The sequence below is a fragment of the Periplaneta americana genome, chromosome 1 (genome assembly GCF_040183065.1).
Source record: "Periplaneta americana isolate PAMFEO1 chromosome 1, P.americana_PAMFEO1_priV1, whole genome shotgun sequence".
NCBI classification, from domain to species: Eukaryota; Metazoa; Arthropoda; class Insecta; order Blattodea; family Blattidae; genus Periplaneta; species Periplaneta americana.
In genome coordinates, this window is record NC_091117.1 from 211439033 (window position 1) to 211459814 (window position 20782).

Sequence of the window (20782 nt, forward strand, 5' to 3'; positions counted from 1 at the left end):
ACAAAAAATACATTTCAAATAAATATATCCTCCATACTTGGGTATAAACTCTTATTTATTCATAGCTTTCACAGATCTATTTGAAGAATGCCCCAATTCCAATTATCTGTACTCAGTATTGCTCAGGAATTTAAATAATATCTTCAAATGAGTTATGCTGTAACTTAATGTTACATAGTAATACTTCTTCTACAATATAAACAATTTCCATAAAACAGATTATTAACAGTTAGGTTTTTTGTGACAGCGACAGCAAGATCAATTTCTACCAAGAGGGCTATCCTCTTGATTTCTAGGTTAGCGCCTCTAGCGTTTGAAATAGGAAAGTCAATAAGTTTCGCAACCTGTTTCGTGTATAGCTTCTCTATGGACAATATTCTAGCATCTAGCTCGTTGGTTGGTTGTGGTCGTTGCTTACGAGAAACGGTTGTGGTACTCATGGCGGGAGTGTATATAAGCAATATGGAGAACGAAATGAAATTAGTTGTGAAATGGAGTGGAAAAGAATATGAAATATGTAATTTATCTGAGAGTGATTCTGTTGCTACTTTAAAAAACGCAATTCATAAAGAGACAGGAGTTCGTCCCGAGAGACAAAAGTTACTTAATCTTAAACTTAAAGGTACGTATTAAAATTTTAGTAGCCCGAACACGATTTTTAGGTTAGTTCAGTGTAAAGTACTAACGGTGTATATAGTGTGTAGTTATTAGCAAAAGTTTGAGATTGAATGAACTGTTTAAGAGTATAAATAATATGGGTAAAAGCGCAGAATCCGAGGCGATACATAAGGAAAATACTCTCCTTCCTCTTTCTCTCTCTGTCTCTGTTTTTGTACAAGGGAAAGTCAAATGTTTTTGATTGTCCAAAATACTCTATTCGGCTTTTTTTTTATCTTTTTGTATTCTTTTCAGACCTTTTTTCTATAGTTACTTTAGAGCAAAAATAACAGGACCCCTCTATATGTAACGCCTCGGAATCTGCTTTTCTTAACTGTAATGTCTTCCTCTTGTGTAGTTTTGGAGTTCAATTTTTAGTACTATGCAAAAACAAGTTTATAATCAATAAATTATGATTGAACAATATTAGATTATATCATCGTCTGTTGTGTATTAGCCGTTCATCGTTGTACTAATGCGTTATGGTTGATGAAACAACTTTGACATTACCCGTAATGACAGACAGTTGATCATTCGTGGCATATAGACCTATAACTGTGACATGCTACTCTCTGAGACTTTGAATTGTTTAGACATTAGTGTAGTGGCGCGTAATGGTACAGATTTGGTAAGAGAATTTATCTTCGAATTTCATTAAACTTGAATGCAGATTAATGTAATATAAGGTTGAGATTACACTGACGTTTTTCATGAAGTATTATATGCATTTTTAAAGGGAAGACACCAGAAGATGAATGCCAGTTGTCTGCACTTAAGCTTAAGCAAGGATTTAAGGTTATGATGATGGGCTCTTTAGAAGAAGATATTGCTGATGCATCGGCACCCCCAGAAGACATCCCTGATGTAGTAAATGATCTCGATATTGAAGACGAAGAAGTTGCAATAGAGAGCAGAGAAGTATGTACATTTAATTTCTTCTTTCGTACTAATACCAGTGGCATACCAAAATTCATATAGGCCTGTTCACAAGAACCAATCGATGCCACCATGGAGGAACTTGGAAAAAATTTTAATAAATCTCTAGTGGACGTGCTCTTATTGCCCACAAAGGCTAATCATCTAGGACCATTCCATTTTGAAACTAGACAGAATTTGAGTAAGCTTAGACCAGCCAGAGTTGTGACATGACAGAAAATATGGATAATGTCAAGTCTTACCTGTTGAAAACATGGTGATCTATCTATTTATTGGATGGATCTAGTTGAAATTGCCTTAAGTTTTGTACAAACTTATATGGTAAATATCAAAACCACAAATAATAATAATAATAATGATGATAATAATAATAATAATAATAATAATAATAATAATAATAATAATACATATCTCGTAAGGAATATAATGACCACACACAAAATTGTTCAGATACAGATAATTAAAAAATGAAGGTTGAAAAATACAATTTTGTGGTATTCTGCTTTTAAAGATAAGGGGTTATTTAAGTCTTTCATTCAAGTTTCTTTAATAACACTTCTTGAAATTGGCGATTTTCCACCTATCATTGCAATTTGTTTTTTAGCTTATTTCGTTCCTTATTTAGTTTCCTACATTCAAATATTCGAATTTGGAAACCAATTGGCTATCATATTTAAGGAATAAGGAGAGAAGATTAGATCTGAAATGGTGGTTGTAGTAGACTTAGTGGAGATTAGAGATAAGGAAATTGATAAACAGGAGGGGTAAGCTAAGGAAGGATATCTGTTGGCATGTAAGAAGATGCGTTGCATATAGGCCTAATATTAACATGTGAGAAACAGATAATACAAGAAAAAGTGGATAAACAAAAAACTTTTATAGTATCAATAAATATATATACCGTAAACTGGGGATACTCGAACTACCTCAGAAAGTTTCATTGACTCCTACAAAAAACGTATACCTTGAGAAACTTTCATTGCTCTTCTATATGTTGAATCTCGCCACATATAAATCATAGGCAAGCAGCTTTGCTGCATTGTCACTATTGTTATATATTTATTTATTGTTTTATTAGTGGCTCAAGTTACCCAGCAAATGGGTATACTTGAGCCACCCATTTAAAAATGCTGTGTGGTTCAAGTTAAACTTGATATAATGTTACTTGAGTCAATCATCATCATCTATGGTCATACAGCCCTTTTAGTTTAGCCTTGACCTCCTTAAGAATTGCCGCCCAATCTTCCCTCTCTAGGGCTCTCCGTCTCCATCTCTTAATTCCTGCTTTAACTAGATCATCCTGAACATCATCCAACCATCGTAGTTTAGGTCTTCCTGCTCTTCTTTTACCACTTAGCGTGGCATCTAGTAATCTTTTAGGAATATTATTATTGTCCATTCTGATAATGTGGCCCAGCCACTCCAGCCGTCTAATTTTTATATCAGTGACAATACTTGGATCTTTATATAGTTTTTGTAGTTCAGAATTGGTCCTAATTCTCCACTCTCCCTTATTTGAGTCAATAAAACCTTAAATGATAACATTTATAGATTTGGGTACAGTATATTATATATATATATGTGTGTAGTTTATTGTCTTTAGCTATAGTCCCGTCACTCTAATTTCCGGCAGCCCATCGCATTGCAGGTCGGCTACATTTAAGCGTGTGCGTCTTGTGATTCGCTGGTGAAGACGTTATTCATTTCTTAAGGCTCGATAAATACTTAATATAATCGCCCGCCATTTTGGCTCTTTCGTTGGCGTTTGCAGAAAGCACATGAAGACGTTATTTGCCGCCCAATTATTTGCTGAATTACAGTGCGTTTGATTTATTATCATAGGAGCTACGACATGATAATGTTTAACGGTGTGGCAAATAGATTCCTCGTATGGTAGCTCGGCAACGAAAGAACAAAAATGGCGAACGATGCTACCTATCTAGACTTTATAGAGCCTTGACTTCCTAAGACGTAAGCAAAGAGGAGGAGTCATGCCGGGAATAACAGCGTCGGGACTATATATTGTGTAACTCACTGAGATAATATGCACACATTATTTTCTTTCCTTTAATTCCAAAAATTGAATTACAAAATCACAGAAACAAAAACATTTAACTAAACACCTGACTTACAGAAAATAAATCCTAACTAAATAACGTCCAATGGGGTCAGTAGAAAACCCCATTTTGCAGCAGTAATAATTCCTTGTAGATGATGATTTTCCTCATATGACAATGCTGTTGGTCTTCCAAAAGACTGCATGTGCAAGGCCTGCAGTATTCGATTCAGGGCACTCCTATCAACGGAATGTTTTTCTGCAGCTTTTCTTATGGATAGCTTCACAGATTTCATTTTGCTTCTGGTAGCGTCCAAAGCCCATTGAGAGTAATCTGCATAAGGCCTACTTCCTGGTACCCTAATATGTTTCCGGGGCATGATATAATTAACCAAAAGGAAAAGGTTTGACAATGCCGTCTTACTGTACAAAGTAAGGCTTTTAATAATTACCTACTGCATTTTTATAGTATATAAATTCTGAAATATGTAAACTATTGATTTAATTTCTCATTGCAACATTATACTGCATATGGCTCAAGTAACCCCAAAATGAAAAAACTGAAAATTACTAGAAAAAATACCCTAATAATCAAAGAACAATGAATATTAATATTAGGCTATTGAACATTATGCTTCATGCTATTGTTTAGTTGCTGTCCAAAAATCTGAAAGTTAGAATTTATAAAACAGTAATATAACCGGTTCTTCTGTATGGTTGTGAAACTTGGACTCTCAACTTGGGACTCTCACCTTGAGAGAGGAACATAGGTTCAGGGTGTTTGAGAGTAAGGTGCTTAGGAAAATATTTGGGGCTAAGCGGGATGAAGTTACAGGAGAATGGAGAAAGTTACACAACACAGAACTGCACGCATTGTATTCTTCACCTGACATAATTAGGAACATTAAATCCAGACGTTTGAGATGGGCTGGGCATGTAGCACGTATGGGGAATCCAGAAATGCATGTAGAGTGTTAGTTGGGAGACCGGAGGGAAAAAGACCTTTAGGGAGGCCGAGACGTAGATGGGAGGATAATATTAAAATGGATTTGAGGGAGGTGGGATATGATGATAGAGACTGGATTAATCTTGCACAGGATAGGGACCGATGGCGGGTTTATGTGAGGGCGGCAATGAACCTTCGGGTTCCTTAAAAGCCATTTGTAAGTAAGTAAGCAAGCTATTGTTTAGTTATAAATTCAACATTATATTCATATTATATTTCGTTTTGAATTGAAACTTATTTCACTTACAATTTTGTACTTTTTTGTGCACCAAATCAAAACATCAAGAGAACACTCCAGAAAGGTGAAAGTTAACCACAAAACCACTGCCTCAACCCTCTAAAATGCTGCCACATTATTGTTATTAAAAAACAAATAAAAATCTAAAATATAATTACTGCTGATAACTTAAAAAATAAATATGTCCCATTTGGCTCAAGTAACCCCAGCTTGCTGTAGCCTATAGAAAATATGTAGTTCAGTTAATACAAGCAAGTTAATGATAGTGAAGATGAAATGGGGAGCTAAGATTAAGACCTAGTACGATGAAAGAGTAATGGAACAGAGAAAAATTCTCTCAGTTACCGGGATTTGAACCCAGGTTTTCAGCTCTACGTGCTGATGCTTTATCCACTAAGCCACACCGGATACCCATCCTGGTGTTGGACAGAATCGTCTCTGTGCAGAGGGCGGCCAGTAGAGGGAACCCAAGAGTTGGAACTTAAACTGAGACGATTCTGACACCAGGATGGGTATCCGGTGTGGCTTAGTGGATAAAGCATCAGCACGTAGAGCTGAAAACCCAGATTCAAATCCCGGTGCCGGAGAGAATTTTTCTCTGTTCCATCACTCTTTCATCGTATAATGACGCAGAATATCTGCATGGAAATATCATATGTATTTTGGTACATTAAAATAATATCTATTTAAGACCTAGTGATGTATTTGCTCTGTTTTTTTTTTTTTTTTTTTTTTTTTTTTTATATGGGTATTAAGGCATAGGGGAGTGGTATGTTTAGGTATGGTATTATTTGAATGAATTTTTTTATGTTTGAAAAGTTCTCTTAGTAGATTATAATTTTATTGTTGATATTAACGTAAGTTTGCTATAATAGCTGTGCAAGAGAAAATCATAGAGGAATGGATATAGAGCGCATTTAGACCTGACCATAGTCATGACGACAAGAGTAGCTGTGAGACATACATCTTTGCAAAGGAAACTAAAATTGTAGAGAAAGACAGACCTGGGGAAATGGGCCTATAATTGTAACTAACAGGTCTGTCTTACGGAAGTAAGATTGCTGAAATATTTATTCTATTTTGTTCTGCATTCAAATGTTATATAGGCTGCTGTTTGCTCTACTCTATTACACGAACATTCTGGACTGTCCATAATCTCGAAGTGGTAATAATATGATCTTAGTTTTCTGTGACCAGTGATGAGGACTGTGGAAATTTGGTGTTAAGAGATGTTGACTTAAGGCTGGTTCACAATAAACCAGGAACGAGAACCAGAATGAAAACGAGAAGCAGAGGACGTGAATATAACATTTTTGATTCACAATAAACCGAGAACGTAGACAAATATGCATATCGATATGCATGTCAATAACGATATGTAAAGTCGATATTACGCATTCTGGTGTTATTTTTGTATAATTGACCAATGGCGTTCTCTCATGAGTACAAGGCAGCCAACATAAACACAGGTTAACCAACTTCGAAATTTCAACAAACATTTCATTAGGTACGGTACTATAAATATGCCCATGCATCTTTATTATCACAACCTATTTTAAGTCTACCATAACGTAAAATAATCAGTGAAGAAACATTTGTAATAGAACAAAAATGAACACAACAGTAGTTATTGAATTGAAGCATGAATATGTAGTGTGTAATACAACCAATACAGTAATAAAATATGATTCACTTACGCAGCTATTGTCCATTGTGCAACTCAAACTAAGAAATGGATTCGGAACACCTCAAAATCTGTGCTTCAGTGGCTGGTCATGACAATATCTTTGAAAAATATTGGAGTGCAAGAGGTCAAATGACTTCATTGTCAATTGCCTGGCATTAGAAAACAACAACAACTTACGCAGCTATTGAAAGCCACGTATTCTCCTTCATTTTCTCATCTTTATACGAGGCGCGCCACTTATCATAAACGTGAGTGAGGATTTTCCTCAACACTCAATATTAGAATCTCATCAAATAAAACTTGCTCCATGATAAACAGCACAGACCAAAATAATGCATAGGCTATGACACGGTCTTCTTGCTACAAAATATATGACGACAAAATAGCTTTTAGATGGCAATAGAATGGATCTAGTGGGCTGTGATCGGAAACGTGAACGCCAAAGTTGAAACTGGCCAACTCTCCGTTCCTGATCCCGGGCTCCGGCAAGCTTTTCGTTAATTGTGAATGCTCACATTTAAATGTACACATTTTAACAATTTTACCGTTTTCGTTTTCGTTCTGATTCTCGTTTCCAGTTTATTGTGAACCAGCCTTTATAGTCTGACACAAATGACTTGATAAGTTTCCCCTTTGCTGTCATTTGCCATTTTGTTTTCACTCATTTCTCACATTTATCTTATTACCTGCTTTTGGGGATTCTCTTATAAGAGACTTTAAATGCTCTGTCTACCACTGCTTATTTTGCCAATTGGTCTTCTAGTTCATTTCTGTGATATCCTGCATGAGCTTTCATACAGTTCAATTTGATTGCTCAGTTGTCTTCTTCGAGGGTTGTTCGAATTTTGTTTGTGATGTTTTTTATTAGTTCGTGTGGTCACTGGAGTTTTTGAGAGTGTTCTTCATCCAGTGGCCCAGGTTCGATCCCTGGTCTTGTCGTGATGGAATGGATTTTCTCGAGATACTCCCATTTATCTCTTCCATTTCATGTACACACTGTTCCTTTAATCTATATCTGCAATAGTTAGAAGTAAGCTGGTGGTACCAGTAATACAGATTTCCGATACTCTGGGCTCTGGGTCCTGGGGCTTTCAAGTACTAGACTACGAGTGGAACCTGGGTCCTGTTGCATAGTAACTAATAAACCAATAATATTAGTAAATTTACTTGTGATTTGTAATTTGTAGAATATTTCTCTTGCATAATGCCAAGAAGAAAATTTAACAAATTACAAGTAAAAATACTAATATTCAGTGGCTGCTCATGATAAAATATTATGTGTGTTCACAATTTTGTGTTCCAAAATCGAAGAGAATTTGAAATCGTACATTTTTAGCCTAATATGAAATGTCATGATTCCAATGTTTCACTGTCGAAAACACCGTATATAAATTTAAAAAATATAATAATAATAATAATAATAATAATAATAATAATAATAATAATAATAATAATAATAATAATGAAACCTAGTCTTTTTATTTCCAATTTTTCCTGGTAAGCCAGTTTACCCAGTTCTTTACTCTTCAAAATTACTTGAACAGAGTTCATTGTTTACGTTTGTTAAAAATTAATACATAATACAATTTACAAAAGCGTGTGTTCAGTAATATATTTTGATTCACAACACATGGATACACTATAGCCTATACCAGTACTGTAATCCCATTCGCATAGATTTATTACTGTAAATACATGCCAGTAAATATTATTCTTAAATAATATACACCACCATACAGATATTTAAATTCATACCACCATCATATTCAGCCAGCACGTCTTTGAAAGCCAAACTATGCTATATGCCAACACTGAAGTATAGTAATTCACAAACTACACTCTCGTAGCAGCACTGTACACATATCCACATAAAGTAAATGTTCCGTCAGTGAGATGCTGACACCTGCAGGCTAAAATACAGACTAATTAAATTTCCTCCTAGAGATATAGCACGATAGGCATCGATGCACCTGACATCTGTAGGATAGATTCACTGTTCACTTAATGCTTTGTGCTCTTGACGAGTCATAAGCGGCAAGCGAAAGACAATTTTCTCCCGCGCAAGCGTGAAATTTCTGTAACCTTCTTGAAAAGAGCACGGCTTGTACGTGAACGGATGTTGCCAAGTTTACATAAGAAGTTTATGCAAGATGCAGGAAGTTTAAAATATTCGATCCTGATATTATACATCCCCACTATGCCAATACGGTATTAAATAATAAAACTAGTTGTGCATTAATGGAAACAAGGTGTTCACGTGCTCTTGTGCTCTTATTGACGCACCGCCACTGCTAATATTATTAATGAATTTTACAAACTCTTGTTTGCATAATTGAAGGTAATATTATTAGTTGTTAGTGTTTACTGATAGTTTATCTATAAGTTTTTATTCACCCATAGTTACATATTATCAGTGAGGTTAGCCTATTTGTGGCAAACAATATTAAACTGAATCATTATTAATTAATTATCTAGTTAAATTCAAGCTTATTTCTTGTCAGCTTATATCTTAACTATGAAAACTTTTTATGTTATTTTTAATTTTAAATAAGATAAATTATATTTGAATTTTAAAAAAATACTCTATATTCATTTTTACGATTTAATATGTAATCAATTTTAATTATAATTAACAATTTATTATTATATCATTGCAGTTCCTGCACTGAAGATAGGGTAACATACAACCCCGAAACATGTCTGTATTTTAAAAATTTTTAATGATTTTTATAAATGTGATCATGCAACTGTTACATTGATTTTTTATTTCTTATCATACCAATTTGTAACATAATTTGTAAACATTTTTCTAATAATATTAGTAAAGTTATGCAACAGGGTCCTGGCTTTGTCAGGCTGAGGATGGTCCACTGTCATCGTTAAATTCACATGTCACTTGTTCCACTCGTTGAACTTAGACATCAGTGCATATGTAGAGCGCACAATGAGCCAATTTAAGCCTGGGTGTAAGAATCCACCTGGTTCTGTCCCTCGAAAAGCCAAGCCAAACATTTGTTAAGGAGCGGGGTTGAGTCTGGTTTATGTATGACATCAGAAGTGCAGCTGGGAGAATGAGGGATTGATATTAAAAGTATTTGAGTGTACTACCTGAGCTGAATACATATATGAGTACGATGAAAGTGTAATGGAACGGAGAAAAATTCTCTCTGGCGCCGGGATTTGAACCCGGGTTTTCAGCTCTACGTGCTGATGTTTTATCCACTAAGCTACACCGGATTGCACCCCGGTGTCGGACAGAATCATCTCAGATTAAGTTCCAACTCTTGAGTTCCCTCTAGTGGCCGCCCTCTGCACTACATCATAGATGTCTATGAACGTAGGACCGAAGTCCACACATATGCTGAGGTGCACTCGTTATGAGTGACTAGTTGGTCGGGATCCGACGGAATAAGTGCCATCTTAAGTCACGAAGTGATTTACGCATATCATATATATTATTTTAATGTACCGAAGTACATATGATATTTCCATGCAGATATTCTGCGTCATCATACGATGAAAGAGTAATGGAACTGAGAAAAATTCTCTCTGGCGCCAGTCCTACGTTCATAGACATCTATGACGTAGTGCAGAGGGCGGCCACTAGAGGGAACCCAAGAGTTGGAACTTAATTTGAGACGATACTGTCTGATGCCGGGGTGGAATCCGGTGTGGCTTAGTGGATAAAGCATCAGCACATAGAGCTGAAAACCCGGGTTGAAATCCCGGCGCCGGAGAAAATTTGTCTCCATTCCATTACTCTTTCATCGTATGATGATGCAGAATATCTGCTTGGAAATATCATATGTACTTCGGTACATTAAAATAATATACATATATGAGTGTTTAAAAAATTAAATTTAGTAAAACCATTGTATTGCATTCAATATGTGATTTAAGCCAAAGGATTTATTGCTTCTCACATGTAAACTATTATTGACTGATCTTATAGGTATACTTGGCCAAGATAGAGCGTCGAGTTAGAGAGTATAAAATCAACATGCTGAATGAACTTCGACCTGGGAAGAAGCTTCTTGTACTCGATATTGATTATACCCTCTTTGATCACCGATCTACTGCTGAGACAGGTTATGAATTGATGAGGCCTTATCTTCATGAATTTCTTACATCAGCTTACCAGGTTTGTGTCTCAATTAAGAGTTTTTGTGTAAAGTGGAAGAGAAATGCAGCTTCAATGCTGAATGGAGTGTGATGTCTTATGTTGTCTTAGGTGGAGGTCCAGCTTCATGTCCACTCACATCATGAAAGTCCCATTATGTGTACGTACGTCTTTGGAGTAATGATCAGGACTGTGGTTCTTCCAGGAGTAGGCCCACTGTTGCAATTAAATGTCTAACTTCACAGTACAGCACATGCAATAAGTTAAGCATTAACACATTCAGTAATTGTGTGTTGTTATTGTTGTTGTGTTGTTATTATTATTATTATTATTATTATTATTATTATTATTATTATTATTATTATTATTATTATTATTATTATTATTATTATTATTATTTGAGGCAATTCTTCTCAAAATATGTGATTGGTTTTCAGCCACTAAATTAGTATTGTAACAAAATTAGCCTAATCAAATTTAAATTCTGTCAAAATTCAACTGCGCAAATATCAAACCCAATAATTAATAACAGGCAGTGGCGGTTTCTCGGAGGAGGGAAGGGAGGAACGTCCTCCTCACATTTTTCTTCTTTTGAAAGTAAATACCAAATAAAATATGTGCCTTGAAATTCAAGGAAGATTCGATAATTTTTAAGTTCACAGCTATAAGAAAACCTCGGTTGATCGAGTTTTAAACGATGCGCGCTCATGTGCTGCTAGAAAACTGTGAGAAAGATGCGAGATTGTTTGTGTGGAGGAAAGCCAATCCATTCCTCCTTTACTGCAGTTAACACACATAGACAACAGCGCACTAGCGGCCAGAGAAAGAAGCAGAGTTTTAAAGCAAGTAAATGAACGGAGAGGGAGGAGATCCTCCTCTGAATCAGTCATGGGCGGGAAATAGAAACCGACTGGTCGTGCAGCAAGCTTGCTACCACTGCCATCTAACGATCTTGCATTCAACCAGACTATAACACAACTAGGAAGAGGCACAATAAAACAGTTTTAACGCAACGCTATGAAAGACACCATATAAACTTTTTTTAAAATTATAAATAAAAAATTTTATTCATTGTACTTTATATAGGCTACTATTCATGGTTTGAAACTTTCAAGGATATTTGAAAGTTAAAGTTGGGTTTATATAAAACAAAGTGGAAGTAGTTCTACTTTAGTATCGCAGATCTTTTTGGCCCCTGAAATTCACTTCCGTTCATTGTGTACTAGACAGGACAACAGCCAAGTTGTCAGTTTTGTACAAATATATTTGAAATTGAAAGTAAGTAGGTACTCCAAACTACATTATTTTTAACATAAAAAATTGGGCACCGGCAACTTTGAACAATAATGGTAGTATGACTTTACAAGAACTGATATTCTTCAAAAGCATGTGATACTGAATTTGTACAATGTACATGTGGCAACACAGACCACGTGGGTGGGTGCAGTGTTTTCGCTTTCCTCAGATTATTTCCCATTTCCGTGGTTCCGATTACGTGTTAAAAGCTATAGTCTCTTCCAACACGTGTGATGCTGTAGTGTGTTCGAAAAATGGTGCGAGGTGAATTTCCTTGTAATTGTTAATTTGTGCAATTATTCAGCAATGAATGGAAGTGAAAACATAATATATTTTAGGGAAAATTTAGGAAACTCAGTTTACAAGAACAGATTATTGCTATACAGAAGGGAAGGCCAACCCCAACACTATCTGGTCTTACATGTATGCATGTTGGCTAATTTGTAGCATGTTTCATTCAAGAAGGTGTCATTTCGTCCTGTTACCTTCTTTCCTCCTCTTAAGAAATACGCAGGAGCCGCCACTGATAACAGGTCCCTAATAGAAACAACAACAACCAAATTTCTTGGCTTACAAATCGATAATGTGTTAAATTGGAAAAATCATATTAAAGAAACTACCCCCAAACTAAATTCAGCATGTTTTGCTATTAGATCTATGCAAGAGATAGTAAATATCAGTACCTTAAAAACAATAGACTTTGCATATTTACACTCTGTAATGAGTTTTTGGAATAATAGTCTAGGGAAATTTCACGGCTAGTAACAATATATTTCTACTACAAAAAAGAGTAATTAGAATAATAGTAGGTGCCAAATCTAGAGAATCGTGTAGGACTATTTAAAAAAAAAAACTACAAATAATGCCCATGGCTTGTCAGTATATTTTTTCACTAATAAATAATCTTCCTCGTATGTAATCGTGAAAACTTTGTAACTAATTCAACAATTCATAGCATAAATACATGTAAAAAAAAAAAGACTTTCATACACCATCGGCAAGTCTATCATGCTATCAAAAAGAAGAGTGTTATATGGCAGTAAACATTTTTAATAGCCTCCCTTTGTATGTAAAAAATTAAACTCAAAACATAAGATTATTTAGGACCAAATTAAAGAAGTACCTAATTTCTCACGCCTTCTATTCTGTAAGTGAATTCATGACATTCAACAAGCTTCATGAATATTTCTGTGTTTTGTTAAGTATTGATACTAAAACTTTGTGTTGTACTAGTAGACTATATTGTAAAACTCTTCTGTATATATTTCAACTAGACTGTGACTATAAATAAGACTTTATAGTACTATTAAGATTTCTTTTTTTTTTTTTTTTTTTTTTTTTTTTTCTGTTTGACTTGTTCCATATTCTAGCTGTGAAGCAATGTAGGAATACCATGCAATGTAAATAAATGCAATACAATACAATTATTCTACCTCTGATTGAGTTTCTGGCTGATACAGCTATTTTCAAACAACACATCTCACTTGACGATATGTGTCACGGGAAGAACATCTCAAGTCTGATTAGTTAACCACAGTATAAGCACTAATACAGTATGGAAACATGTTAATAATGCTATGACAACCTGTTGGCTGAGCATCACTAGCGCCTATGGTGGTGAATAACTATAACTACTTTCTCACCATATCTATTAACTTGGGAAAATAAACAAACATCACAAAATATGTGATTTTAAATAGAAAGCTGTACATTATTGTATGTCCGACACTTTAAATTTATATAAAGGAACAGTATGGAAATCACAGAATTTTACCTGAGAACTAACACTAATTTCAAATGCCACTTAACCTGTAAGCCTATAATTAGAAGTTTATTAACTCCAAAATGATTAATTGGAAGGTTAATAACCTTGTTTTTATTAAAACGAAAAAAAATGCCAATAGAGTAGAAATATAATCATACAGAAAATTCAATTAGGTTATCAACACAAAATGGATAATTACTTACAGGCTTACTATGACATTACCAATTGATAAACTGAAATTTACACCTGAGAGCTTTGAAATATTAAAGACTGTAAAAGTTTAGGATTTTTAAGAACTCCTGAAAGCCTCGTATTCAACTGACCAACTGGGAAATGTAACAATAATACAGAGTGCAGTGGTATGTAAAATTTTGTTGCCAATGTTAAGCAGAAAAAAAGAAAATACACACGTCCAAGAATAGTGGTGGTACAGCAATGTTTTTATAAGCATTTATTTATATACACTTTAACATCTATGGTCATATATCGTGTGTAAATTCTAGTAGATCATTCACTATTGTTGAGATTCTGTTTCTGTTGTGTGTTATAGAAGGTTTGTGTTATTGTATCTGATTTTATATTTTGTTTTAATGTTTATAATATTGGTGATTAAGGTGGTAAATTTCTAGCTCGACTTTGCCTTTGTGACTGAGGTAAAAAATGAAAAATCCCAGTCAGATTGGCCGGCCACGAAGTTTGAACCCAGGACTCTCTGCTTGCAAGTCTCGAATGTAACTATCTGAGCCACCTGGCTTAGTTACAGCTGTTTTCATTAACGATTTCCACTAAAAACTTCGATAGTGCAGCTACTCCTGTAGACATCTGTGTAACCTCCTTCTGGTTAATTGATAGAATAAGTTATCTTGAATTAAATTTTCTTAATTATACTCATTGTAAAATATGTGTTTATTGATAAAAAATACATCATCTTGAATTAAATGTGTATAAATTTCTCGTGGAAACAATAATGAAATATTTCTGGTCTTCTAGACCGATCTTTCTGTAAGTGTGATTTTAATATATCTTTCGGGTTAAGGGTTAACATTTTTTAGAGACAGAGTGCATAGTGAATTTATGCCAGCCATCCTCTGGATAAGGAGGCATGATGGTTTATTATATGCTGAATGAAAAGACGTGCTCAAAGTGACTCCAAACATGGCTCCTGTGCGATCAATTCCAGGCAGAAGCCAGGACAACCATTATACTACTAGGTTCAAAAAGTTCCCGGAATTTTACTACCATTTTTCGTATTAATATATAACAAGGGATATTATACATTTGTTTTGTTGGTAACATTCATGATGTCATTTCCTTAAAGTTTGTTGATAATGGCAATTATTGGTTTTGAGTTGTAGGCAATTGTTTATCATAGTGTTTCGTTTGTTCGTCGCATTTTGTAATTATGTCCACAGAGCAAAGTACAAACATCAAGTTCTGTGTTTTGCTGGGGACATGAACAGTATGGCTGATGAAGATGGTGATTTCTTAAACAAAATGAAACTGGTGCTACTTGTACGACCCAGTCCCTAAACGACAGTCATCTGAGTGGAAATCGAAAACATCTCCTCGGAAGCAAAAATTTCCTAGGGACACTTCCAAAGGCAAAGTTATTTTAAATGTTATGTTTTATTTAACGACGCTCGCAACTGCAGAGGTTACATCAGCATCGCCGGATGTGCCGGAATTTTGTCCCGCAGGAGTTCTTTTTCATGCCATTAAATCTACTGACATGAGCCTGTCGCATTTAAGCACACTTAATGCAAAGTTATGTTGGAAGTTTTCTTCGACTCTCAGGGTCTCATGCACCATGAGTTCATTCCAGTAGGTCGTACTGTAACGAAAGAATTGTACGTAGAAACCCTCCGTCGCATCTGGGACGCAGTGAGAAGGAAACGTCCAGAAAAGTGGGTAGAAAACAACTGGTTTCTTATGCATGACAATGCACCTGCTCATCGCGCAATTATTGTAAAGAATTTTCTTGCCAGGCACAACATAACTGCTTTGGATCACCCACCATACTCTCCTGATCTCTCACCACCTGATTACTTTCTGTTTCCCCGTCTGAAAAGTCATCTGAAAGGACGGAGATTCAATGCTGAAGAGGTTATCGCAAACGCGACGAGAGCACTAAGACGGGTTTCACAAAATGGCTTCCAGGCCTGCTTCCAGGAACTCTACACGCGTTGGCAAAAATGTGTAGTTGCGGAAGGCAACTATTTTGAAGGGAATTCTGTAGAATAGTGTTTAAGGTAAGTTGTTTCTATGATGCTAACAAATTCCGGGAACTTTTTGAACCTAGTATGTAGAAGATGCAGTGAAATTCAAACCCTGCCCTTATGGTGAAGCACTGTAACAAAAGACATTATAACATCAGACCTACTGCCTCTGCATTATGAGAGACAGGCTTTAACGGTTTTTGAAGAGGTTCACGAACATGCTATTGAATGTGAGCAATAGAAGAATCGACATGTTTGTTAGAAAGTCATCCGGGAAGAAAGGTTAGATCTTGGATTCCACAGTCTGGTTTGAAACACATTGTAACCAGCTCCAAGAAGTGCACGAGGAGAGGAGAGGAATTCTGATCCCTACTATGGACTTCTGCAAACAGAGTTATGAACTTGATGACATTGAGGTTATAGGGCTCATGGTTGGTGCTTGCGACATTATACCTGCTCAAACACTCAAGAATTTCGGGCTGTGCAACAAATTTCTTCAAGAATTGGCAGTTAAGGCTATAAAAGGTTCCATTTCTATCCATAAGAACCACTTGTACAACAGCGGCATTCACTGAACTTTTGTTTTTTTTCTTCTTCTGTCTCTTTTGCGAAACATTCATTCATTCATAGTGTTCTGCACAAGGACAGGTCTTTCACTGCAAAGCCAGCATTCTCTAGTCTTTCTATTTTCTGCCTTCCTCTTAGTCTCCGCATGTCATCTATATATCTTAATGTCAACTGTCACCTTACTGTCGTCTATCATCTGATATCTTATTCTGCCCCAAACTCTTCTCCCGTTCATTCCTTCCTGTAGGCAGTTTCTTCTCAGCCAGTCACCCAGCCAATTTGTCTTTCTCTTCCTGATCAGTTTCAGCATTATTCTTTCTTCACCCACTCTTTCCAACACAGCTTCATTTCTTATTTTGTCTGTCCATTTCACACGCTCCATTCCTCTCCATATCCACTGCAAAATATATTTTTCAAATATTCCACCCTTTGTATAACAATGTTATTTCTTTAAAATTGATTTTTTTCTCCGTCTTTTGCACAATATTCCTTGGATTTTCACCCAGTCAAATATTGTAACTATCTACTGTTATGTTTAGAATATGTCTTATAGACAACCTTTGTTTAGGGGAAAGATTATGAAATTATTGTTGTAGAATTCATAGATTATTCGATATGAGGATATAAAATGCATAATAAAATGAATACTGCTTACAGTTTTATTTCATTGTGTTGTATGTCATCTCTACCTCATTTCACTACACTATACATGTCTTCGCCTAAAGACAACGACAACACCAAGTCTTGACATGGGTGAGGAAAGCAGCTAGATTTTACCTATCATTCTATTACTTCTCCAATGTAGTCACAATATATTGTATATTCTGTCTGTGGTCACACGAGATTTACCACACTAAAACATCTTAAATAATAAGTACAAGCTTTCTGCACAGTCTCTGAGAAATTCTGCATCAGAAATTTTGTGTAATTTTTAATGCATTTTTTTACAGCATACTGCAAATTGATCTGTAAACTGGACATTAAATGCGAGTGTAGGGAATTTAAATAACTGAAATACCATATGGGTCCATTGGGTTAATGAAAAGAAAGCAATATCAACCATTATGTTCCAAAAGTCAATTTTTTTATACATTTTAAAAACTAAAAAAGTATTTTACTTGTTTGTTAAAGGACTATGACATCGTGATATGGTCAGCCACAAGCATGAAATGGATTGAAGAAAAGATGAAGTTATTGGGTGTGTCTACCCACAGTAGCTACAAAGTTGCATTCTACTTGGATAGCCTTGCCATGATATCCATCTTCACTCCAAAGTATGGCGTAGTACAGGTGAGAAAATGTATTTGATTAATTGGTTTAATTATTATGTAATATTTACTTTAACGTGTATAATGTATTTTTGGGTGAATATTCTGAAATGGGTAAATGTATGTCCTGGCTGATTTAAGGAGTTTCTTGAAAATGTTAACTGATTACTTTTGCGTTTAATTAACTAACTCTCACATGTTTTAGTTGGAAACAAAGCATAAAAGGATTAATTTTAAAATTTATAATTAAAGAATAACATCCAAACGTCAAAATGTAACTACAGTCCCTATGTCCCCAACTACATTTTACTCTGTTTGACTAAGTTTTTCTCGGAATGTTTCGATTTGATTTTATTTCCTCGGCCAAGATTATAAAAATAAATAGTTAAAATACTTATGAAAGACAGGAATTGTTGTTTGTTTAATTCTGAAAGGACACAACTTTAACGTAAAGTTTGTCCCCAGTCCCTCGAAATAAAAGAGCTACACAAAAGACAATTTTGCTTCATGTGGTAAATTTTAACGGTTGGTAGTGATGAGAGGTCAACATGGCGCCAGTTGAAAACTTTTCGTCCATTATCGTAATTTATTTTATTGAAAAATACAAAAATCATCACTGATGACTGAATGTTATGTTTTCTATTGGTAACACCGGTCCCAGGTGGCATTTAATATAGTTTGTATATATTAAACTTTCGTAGTATATGCAAAACATTACAATGTTTGTCGACTAAAAAATCTAACCTCCATGATATTTTTAACGATTTATTTTGACAGAACTATTGCGGAAATTATACTAATTTGTAACAATGGTCCTGGTCCCGTCCCTGTAACGTCGGTCCCTTTATTGTGGGACATTTCATTTAACATACAATTATTAAATACTGGTGTATAAAGTAACTTCGAATATTATTTCATGCGATTGTTTATAGGAAAGAAAAAAAAGTCTGAGGATGAAAGTAGGAGATATGAAAGGGAGAAGATATGTAGGCAGAGGGCAAATATGACTGAAGAGGAGTTGCAGAAGAAAGGGACTGTGGCAAAGAATATAAAAAAAAAGGAAGAAAATAGCAGATATGACTGATCGTGAAAAAAGAAATGTTCGAAGACAAGCGAAATCTGAAGTACAGAAGTGTAGAAGATACCTTAAACAATGGGCTGTAAGGGAAAGATAACAACAATCCCTTGGCTTTTTTTTTTAATTAGAAAATCTCACATAATTTTTTTTTTAAGCTCAACTGATACCAGAATCTTCAATAATAGGAGCAAATGTAACCAATGTGAGAAAAAAGTACACAATTTAATATAACATATATTTTTTCCAGTTTTGTTATTCATATTTGTCCATTTCAGAATATTCACCCTTTCAGTGAAGCAATAGTTTAAAAGATTTTCATTGCATTTTTTAATTATTGAATGTAATCGTTGTGGTTTATACAGAGATAAAACTAGGTTAATGTTTGGTATTAACAATGTGTTCTGGTTATAAACTTCCTATATCTACATTTTGTCACTCTGTTTTCAGGTGAAACCTCTAGGTGTCATCTGGGGGAAATTCGATCAGTATTCATCTCGCAACACAATCATGTTTGATGACATCAGACGAAACTTTCTCATGAATCCTGGAAACGGCTTGAAGATCCGGCCATTCAAGCAAGCTCATCTTAATCGTGATAAGGACAGAGAATTGCTTAGACTTGCAAAGTACCTGAAGGATATTGTTCACGAAGAGGATTTTAACAGTTTGGATCACAAACACTGGGAGAAATACAGACCGCGAAAGAGAGATAAAATAGCTCCCAAAAAGGAGGAAACTCACGAAGAAAACAGTAGTGCTAGCTAGTGCACACAATGCAGTGAACAGCAATAAAGAATAGTTCATCAGGCTTGGGGCAAGATAATGACATGCCACAAAAGCAAAATTTTACAGGAAAAGAAATTGTAAGTTTCAAAGAATACCATAAATTCAGTAATTGACCTTTTTAAAAGAACTTTTTATTTTTTATCCTTGATATTACTTTTTTTTGTAGCTGTCTAACATGAAAATATAAACAAAACATGGAAAATAGAGTTACAATACTTAAATATAAGATAGGGTTACCAGACGTCCTAGTTTTTCCAGACATATCCCAGTTTTTAATGCATCCGGGGATGTCCGGGAGGATTTTCTAATTGCTGAGATACCTATTAAAATTGCATTTACAAAACGCACTCACATCTGAGAAGTTGGTGTCACTGAATGACCGAAATGTTTACATTATTTACAACAATCTCTGGTATCTCGTGAGTTTAAAATATCGAAACGAGTGATTGATTGATTGATTGATTGATTGATTGATTGATTGATTGATTGATTGATTGATTGATTTCTGAAGTCTTGCTGCAAGATGTTCCTTTGTTTTGTAAATGACGTAGCACATGGTGGAGAATACTTATACATTATAGTATAGCTGACATTGATACATGTTAAAGGTAAGCAGGTAATTATTTTTATTTTTTATAACTACAAATTTAATTTCGACACAATGGAATATATGCGAATTACTAACTAAACTGTAAATTTTATTTGTATTTTAGGTTTCAAGATGTCGAAGCGGAAATGTAGCTTCACTAATGAACTGAAAAGTAAATATCTCAGCTTCATGTTGCGGCTGGCCTGGAAGACAGAACTGGGAAGTTAGTTGTATTGTTTTCAATGTTTGTATTATAACTGTTATTATACGTGATAAATAGTTTTTATTATGCAATATGACAATTTTTATTATTTAATCTTGGTGTCCTAGTTTTCAGTCTCGGATGTCCTCAGTCCCAGATATTCCATCTGGTAACCCTAATATAAGACATTAGTGCACTCAAATAGTGGCTTGTCATTATATTTGAAAAAAAGTAAGGAAACCATTGTATACCGAAACACAAAATGTTATACTGTACTTTCATTTTAGTCATATTCACTTACGTCTTCAATATCAT

General features: G+C 34.9%; 1 protein-coding gene across 3 annotated transcripts; it reads left to right on the top strand.

The window, feature by feature from the left end:
* The first annotated feature begins 391 nt into the window (after positions 1-391).
* On the top strand, positions 392-20559 carry Ublcp1 (Ubiquitin-like domain-containing C-terminal domain phosphatase 1). Of its 3 annotated transcripts, XR_011334299.1 has the most exons (6): positions 392-622; positions 1394-1575; positions 10533-10721; positions 17676-17834; positions 19338-19753; positions 20390-20559. XR_011334299.1 is itself a non-coding variant. In XM_069837301.1 (5 exons), the coding sequence occupies exons 1-5, from the start codon at positions 439-441 to the stop codon at positions 19653-19655; spliced, it is 1032 nt and encodes a 343-aa protein (XP_069693402.1). In that variant the 5' UTR covers positions 392-438; the 3' UTR covers positions 19656-19882. The 3 variants fall into 3 exon arrangements, 1 of the variants encoding a protein (XP_069693402.1); XM_069837301.1 differs by lacking the exon at positions 20390-20559 and having other exon boundaries at positions 19338-19882; XR_011334303.1 differs by lacking the exon at positions 10533-10721 and having other exon boundaries at positions 396-622.
* The last annotated feature ends 223 nt before the right edge of the window (positions 20560-20782 follow it).

Coding starts and splice junctions, on each gene's coding strand:
- Ublcp1 (XM_069837301.1), top strand. CDS start 439: ATGGCGGGAGTGTATATAAGCAATATGGAGAACGAAATGAAATTAGTT. Junction 623..1,393: donor ACTTAATCTTAAACTTAAAG/GTACGTATTAAA, acceptor GCATTTTTAAAG/GGAAGACACCAGAAGATGAA. Junction 1,576..10,532: donor TTGCAATAGAGAGCAGAGAA/GTATGTACATTT, acceptor CTGATCTTATAG/GTATACTTGGCCAAGATAGA.